This window comes from Labrus mixtus, chromosome 7 (assembly GCF_963584025.1).
Source record: "Labrus mixtus chromosome 7, fLabMix1.1, whole genome shotgun sequence".
NCBI lineage: Eukaryota > Metazoa > Chordata > Actinopteri > Labriformes > Labridae > Labrus > Labrus mixtus.
Genome location: NC_083618.1, coordinates 24,942,787 through 24,950,286, shown reverse-complemented (window position 1 = coordinate 24,950,286; position 7,500 = coordinate 24,942,787). Strand labels below are relative to the sequence as shown.

Sequence of the window (7,500 nt, the reverse complement as noted above, 5' to 3'; positions counted from 1 at the left end):
AGAAGTGCGGAGATGAGGCGACGCCTGTGGGACACTCCAGAGAGACACCGTTTGACTGCTCCAGGTGTGAGAAAAAGTTCCCCTCACCACCTCAACTCAAACAACACAATGTTGTGAGAACGAGTTTAGCTCAGACATCGTGAGAAAGGAAGTGGTTATCAGGCCGGATGAACGAGCTGACATAACCAGATGAAGGAGATGATGCTGCAAAATGTAAGGATGTTAAAGGGGTCTGTAAAGTCCACATAAGGATCAAATCAGGATGACGATCAGATCAGGTTGAGGATCAGATCAGGTTGAGGATCAGATCAGGATGAGGATCAGGATCAGATCAGTTCTTGTTTGGAACTGATTGGAGGAGGTTCAGTGTTTCTCTCTGATCACTGAACGTCAGCGGAGGATCTCAGTCGATGATTTCTCTTCACCTCTTTGATTTCTGTTCTGAAATAAACTTCTAAACTCTTTGCACACATATGGAAATCTCCTGAAAGACTCTGGAGATTAGTCTACCTCGGGTTTCTCCTCCAGACCCCGAGTATTTTATCTGCAGAAAGTCCGAGTGAGCTGATGTCTGAACGCAGCAGCATATACTCCGGAGGATTCACCTCGAGCCAATAGGAAGAGAATGACGTTTATAACTAGTGACTGCCTAAAGTGTCTGCACGAGACCACTACGATCTCCGTACCATCAACCTGCTGCATTATGTTGCCTGTTCTCCAGTATATTGTTCTCCACTCTTTTGTGGATGCACTCGCATTGATATAAAGGCGAATATTCTCATTATAACATCTTGTAGACGACTCTGTTGCTACGGCCGCTACTTCAGCATTGTTTATATACTGTTGTTATGTATATTGTTAGATATTATCCGGAGTGCAGCTCTAACGTGTGCTGTAGCTCTGCTCATGACTCGCTGTCGCCACCTGGTGGACGACTATAACACCAACATCCTGCACAGAGGGGTCAGCCTCAAGGGGTCTTTAAAAGTCAAAGCATTCAACAGTAAACATGAAGAAGGAAATACTTTATTAACCTCATTAAAAAGTGGGCTCCAAACAAACAAACAAACAAATGTTTATCTTCAGGTCGAGCTGCTTTAAGAATGTTTTTAGTTGTAAACAAACAGAAACTTGAAAATGAAATCCATTTTCAGAAACGTGACAGAAAGAAGAAGAACATGAAGCGAGTCCTGACAGGAAGTCCAAAACACAAACAGGAAGTCTTTTCAGACTCTTTTTTTTCAAAAATGACGTGATGAGGGCGGAGCTTAGTGACGGCGTTGTTACAGAAGCGAGCAGAAACGTCCTGAATTAATCACAGAAATAAAATCATAAATCATTTTCAACTTTGATATAAACATAAATATTATCGAGTGGTCAGCATGGACGCTCCTTCAGTTTGAGGTCGATCAGATTCACGGCTGAAGATAACGACCTTTAAACTCTGGACATGTTTAAGAGGATCAAAGGCAAAAGGTTTACAAACATCATGATTATTATTTATCGACATCCAGAGAAACGTAAACAATAAAGACATCGACCACTTTAGATTCATAAAGAAATGTTTTTATGATGAACTGAATCAGCTGATGTGACCACGGGGTCACGGGGACTCAACCACGGGTCTCGAGAACAAGTCTCGGGGTCTCGGGGACTCGACCACGGGTCTCAAACGGGTCTCGGGGTCTCAACCACGGGTCTCGAGAACGAGTCTCGACCACGGGTCTCGGGGACTCGACCAGGGGACTCGACCGCGGGTCTCGACCACGGGTCTCCGGGACTCGACCACGCCCGTATAAAAAAGGGTCTTAATCTCATTGGGCCTCGTTTGAGCTGCAGGTTAAAATATCACACAGGTCGGAACGACGTGAAGGCATCATGGCTGCACTGATCAGGACCACTCCCCCTCTTCAGACCTAACCCGCTCCTTCCCCCTCCCTCCTGCTCCTCCTCTTCGTGGTGGTCTAAAGGGGGTTGAGCAGACCCCCTGAGAACCTCCCCACATCGATAACGAGGAGTTTACCAACACCTCATCCACTGACGGACAAACGGTCAGATGGCGTCCTGCTGATGAGGTGGTCGATGCTGGAAGAGGAGGAGGAGGAGGATCAGCTGAAGTCTCTGTTGGTGAGGATCAGGGGGGCCAGCAGGGTCCAGATGTAGAGAGCCAGACACACCCAGCTGGAGGAGATCTTCACCCACACGGCCGACCACTTACTGCTGATGGTGTAGTCTGCGTCGGGGCTGAGAGGAACCAGAACCAGGAGACGGGTTAGAGACAGAGGGAAGAGTATGTTTGATTTACTACAGAGCAGAGGGAAGGGGGGGGGGTCCAGCTGCTCTGAATAACCACAGACTGCAAATTTTACTAAAGCCTGAGTGATGTCCCCCGTCTGTTCCTGAAGGGGGCGCTGGAGTCCCATCGATGGCGGTCTCCATGCGGTCTCAGTCTAACTTTCAGTCAACCTAACGATGAAGTCGGGATGACTGAGGGTCTTTTTCAAACCAGCCACTACACCCTCTCCCTACCCACTACCCCTCCGTTTGCACGTCCTCGTGGAGGGTCCGCCATATTAAGTCCGTCCCAAACCAAATAGCGGGGAGTGGTAGTGGGTTATAAAACCCTCCACCAGCAAGTGTGCACCGTTGCCGACTTTCGGATCACGTGCAACGCCTATTGTGTCCGGTCGTCATGGATGAAGCAACATGCGAGTTCAAACACTGCTCCAACTAAGATAGACATTTAATATCATCATACAGACGTTAACAACTTCAAATGTGTATTGAGGATCAAATATATGTTTATTTATTGTAAGGTGTTTTATATTTACAAGGATTGTGGCAAAAATAAAATAATATTAAATCATGTTGCAGACAACTTTTCGCTGTTAATTTTTATTTCTTATTTTTCTACTTTTGATGTCTTTGTGAAATCTCAATTCAACAATAAAAAATACACTTTTTGCTGCTCTGATGTTCAACAATATTATCCTTGTCTTTGCGTTCATTTAGGACACCCTGATCTAAAAATTACAATAAATGAACTGAAATTATAAATTACAATAAACAATGTAGGCTCAATCTAATAGTTTTGTTATAAGTCTACACTAATATAACTGAAGAAGAAGAAGAATAATCTAGGCTACATAAATATTTTTACAGAATGTATTAGCTACAACAAAAAAAAGCTGTTCCCGCAAGATGCCGCTGAGTAACCGTGGTAACACACAGTTCCTGTTTCCACCTGAGAGAGGGAAGTTTTTCCCAAAGCATGGCGCTGTATTTCTACCCTACACCTTGATGAAGGGGACTTCATTCAGCTGCGAGTGTGACTTCTAACGGAGTGCACGCCGTCACGGAGGGGGAGGGTGTAGGGGTTGGTTTGAAAAAGGCCCTGACAGGGTGAAACACCAGGAAGGGGACACGTGAAGAAGAACTGATGAGCTGCTTATTGGCTGCTTATGAACCAACCAGAGCGGGGCTTCAGTTTGTTAACCATCAGTACTTTTAAAAAACACCTTCTTTTGTTTTTTGATTAATAACCTTTATAAAAAGGGGGGGGGGGGGGGGGGGGGTCACGGCGTCAGTTCTGCCTGTTACAGAATCAGATCTTTGAGCCTTCTCTCGGGTTCGGGTCATTTATATCCTGAGGCTGGGCACACGCTGCACCATGTGAGACCTCATGACTCCATGTAGAGTCCAAAGCGAACCTCAGAGCCAAGTGCCCCCCCTCCTGAGCTGCTGACAGGCCATGGTCACATTTAGACTCTCAGACGGATGAAACAGTCCTCTGCACCTTTAAGAAAAAGCTAAAGACCCAGCTCTTTCATGAATACCTACTAACTTAATGATGATGATCTCCATATTATTGATGATGATGGTCTCCATATTATTGATGATGATGACGGTAATGACGATGGTTTTTGTTTGATAACGACGACTTATAAGATGGTTTCTATACTGATTAGAGCTCTCAAGAACTGACGTCAATGTTGTGCTTTGTAATCACTTCCTGTCAGCACCTGTGTGTCCAATCGGACTCAAATCTGATCGTTTGCTCTTACTGACATTATTCCCTTTTTTCTAGATCCTTGCTTGTGTTGTGTCTTTATGTAAAGAGGCAAGGCAAAATCATTTCTATAGCACATTTCAACAAAGTGCTTCACACAAGACAAAAGCATCATGACAAAGGAAAGAAAAGAAACATTAAAATAGAAAATGTAAAAAAATAAAAATTATTAAAATTAAATTAATTAAAATTAAAAAAATAAAATTAAAAATAAAAGTAGAGAAATTAAAAGAGTTAAAAAAAATAATAATAATTACAGTGCAGAGTAAAAGTTTAAAATCTTATTAAAGCTGTTTAATTAAAGGCAGCTGTAAACAGGTGTGTCTTCAACCTCGATTTGTAAGAGCTGAGAGTTTCAGCAGACCTGCAGTTTTCTGGGAGTTTGTTCCAGATATAAGGAGCATAGAAACTGAACGCTGCTTCTCCATGTTTGGTTCTGACTCTGGGGACAGAGAGCAGACCTGTCCCAGACGACCTGAGCGGTCTGGATGGTTCGTAATTAATCAGGAGGTCACTAAACCATTCAGCGCTTTATAAACCAGCAGCAGGATTTTAAAATCTACATAAACGTGGTGACAAAGCAGCGAGAACAAAGATCCCACTGTCATCTCGTCTACGGTTTGTTTCCACGACAACAAACTGAAGTGTGAACGTGTGAGATGAAAGCGATGGCATGTGACTGACAGCTGAACGGGTCTCACCTGTACCAGTTGGTGAGCGTCATCATGATGTAGAGCGAGGCGAGGAACAGCATGAAGTGGAAGAAGGAGTACGAGTACTGCACCATGTCCTGCTCGTTGTCCTCCGCACGCCGCGGCCCCGCCACGTCCTCCAACAGCTCCGTGCTGCTGCCGCCCTCCGCCAACATGCTCGAGTCTTTGGACGCCATGGTCAGCTTGTTCACCTGGCTGGTGCTGGACGAGCGGATGCTGCAGAAGTCAAACACATGGAGTCTGGATGTATACTGTGTTCAATCAACAGTCTGTGGGGGGATTCAGAACGACTTCTGATTGGACAAAAATAATCTACACAGAAGTACGGAGTCCCTGAAGGCTCAAAAAGAAAAAATCTGTTTGCTAATCTGTGCCCCCGGTTTATAAATACTTTCACAGTTTCCGAGACTGTTCACCGTTTTTTAACCCTCATGCATCATTATGGACATTTTTGTCCATTTGGGCAAAAGTTTCCTCTTCATCTGGCCATCATTTTGTCTGTGTTAGTGCATATGGCACCATTTTTTGTAAGAAAGTCTCTCTTGACACATTTTGGAATGCACTTTTTATTTTTTTAATAGATCAATAGAACACTGGGAAACATTTTCACGACCCTCTTAAGTCACTAAGGACAAAAATGTCCACTTCCAAAAAACTGCTATAAAAATAGAACAGATTGATATTTTTTTCTACTTTTTTCTGCATAAATCTCTTAAACAACTTCAGCCCTGCTCAAAACTATCAAATATTCAATAATTTTTAGGAATTTAAAGCTTTAAATGCCAGAATCATGTAATCAAACTGGCATTTAAAGGGTTAAATTCCTGATAATTATTCAATATTTGATATTTTTGAGCAGGGCTGAAGCTGTTTAAGAGACTTATGCAAAAAAAAGGAGAAAAAAATATAAATCTGTTCTATTTTTATAGCAGTTTTTTGGAAGAGTGTAGTAAATTAAACTGATGCCTGAGGGTTAATTTGTTATTTGTTAAGGGTCTGAGTATGTAAGCTGCATATACTCCCTGCTGCCCTGTAATTGGTTTAGAGGATCCATCTGCGTACCTGGAGTAGATGATACAGAGCACAAAGATAGCCAGTCCCACGATGCTCTGCGCATCCCACCACTGCAGGTAGGGGGCGCTCAGGACGGGTTCCTCTGTGCCGATAATCAGCACCCAGGTCTGGTTCTCTATCTCCAGGGGGGGCGGGGTGGGGGCTGCTATTTGCTGGAAGATACTCAGGAGGTTGGGGTTACACTCCCGGTCTGAGGAGGGAGAGAGAAGGATTATTAATCAATCAACGATTTATCAATTAGCAGCACCTGACTCCACCTCTTCAGTGTACTGTACCTTTAAATGTGTATTATGGTCTGTTCACTCACAGACTTTCAGCATATCACACCCGTTACAATCGGACGAGTCAAAAAGTCATCGTCTGATTCACAAACAAAGCGTCAGAGCGCCGCTCCGTCAGCGTGTGAGTCATGTTAGTCAGACTGAACATAATGAAGTCTGTCCACGCCGTGTTACCGTGTTCATCCTTGTGTATGAACTGTACCGTGCTGAAGAACTCCTCTTCAAAGCGAGCCAGGACAGAGGAAGTGTACCATGTTTGAGCGTGGATCAGAGCGCTCTCATTGGTCAGACTAACTGGACTTTAGGGCTGAAGCGTGCTGAGACACGGTACGCATTGCTCAGAGTGAGAGCGCCCTGAGAGACGGAGCAGAGAGAGAACATGAGAGAATTTTAACTTCTAATCTTATCTGACCTGATCGTTCTGAAACGTATTGAAATGTTCAACTCTGAGATCCATGAAAACTGAAGTTAACCCTTTAAAAGTTCTGCTGAGCACGAGGAGAGTTATGTGAGAGGAATCAGTTAAGAACAGGAAGTGGAACACACAGCGAGCGTGACGCGGACGCCGAGAGAGTCACGTTATAGTGAACACGCCGTTCTGCAGCAGTCTGAATTCTGAGGGTGCGTTCGAATTGTCGTTTTTGCTTAGGAAGGTTCCTAACTGAGTGAAACGACCCGGAAGCATTTAAGTGGCGGCCATGATAAGAGCCGTTCGAATTCTCTAAAAGTTAAGGAAAGGTGGGTCAATGCTTCCTTTATGACCTCCTTTAGCATAGGACACACTGGATCATCCTTTACCAAAGGAGATGAGATATGCCGCCCCACAATTCCTTTCGGCCGCAACATTTAGAGCGAGTCGCGCATCCGACCGTTCGCGGAAATGAACGATGATCGTAAAGTGACAAAGATCATGTAAGGGATAAAAGATAAGAGACATTTTTATCAAGATGATGTTTTATTGAACATATTTCATTCACTTAAGAATGTTTTGTGCAGTTGTACATTTGCATGCTTACAAACATGTGTATGTAATGTATATCCTACATTACATAAATGTAACAATTAATTTCATACAATCATATTTATTTTGATGTTGATTTCTGAGTGGACAGGAAGCTGATGGTTTCACTTTTCTTACTCGGAGCCTGGTGGCCTATATTTCTTTTATTTCAATCCCAACCTTGTGGTGATTAGGATTATTTCACTGTTAAGAAGGCACAGGGGAACGTTTTTTAGATGCGCTTTTAGTAGTCCATTTTTGGAAAATTGTAGTTTCAACACGGCAGACCCACGTCATTAACCTCCACCGGCCCGTCGCATTTAATGACGTAGCCTAGTGGAAAATGTGGTCGGATTGTCAGAG

General features: G+C 43.7%; 1 protein-coding gene across 1 annotated transcript in view; it reads right to left on the bottom strand.

The window, feature by feature from the left end:
• Nucleotides 1-1,007: 1,007 nt before the first annotated feature.
• Nucleotides 1,008-7,500, bottom strand: part of si:ch73-267c23.10 (serine incorporator 1) — a 13,404-nt gene continuing 6,911 nt past the window's right edge. Inside the window, exons 8-10 of the mRNA XM_061041798.1 lie at nucleotides 5,845-6,046; nucleotides 4,771-4,998; nucleotides 1,008-2,244 (exon numbers count right to left, since the gene is read on the bottom strand). Of these exons, the coding sequence (XP_060897781.1) occupies nucleotides 2,109-2,244; nucleotides 4,771-4,998; nucleotides 5,845-6,046 (566 nt within the window). The 3' untranslated portion in view covers nucleotides 1,008-2,108. The remainder of the gene's footprint in view (nucleotides 2,245-4,770; nucleotides 4,999-5,844; nucleotides 6,047-7,500) is intronic.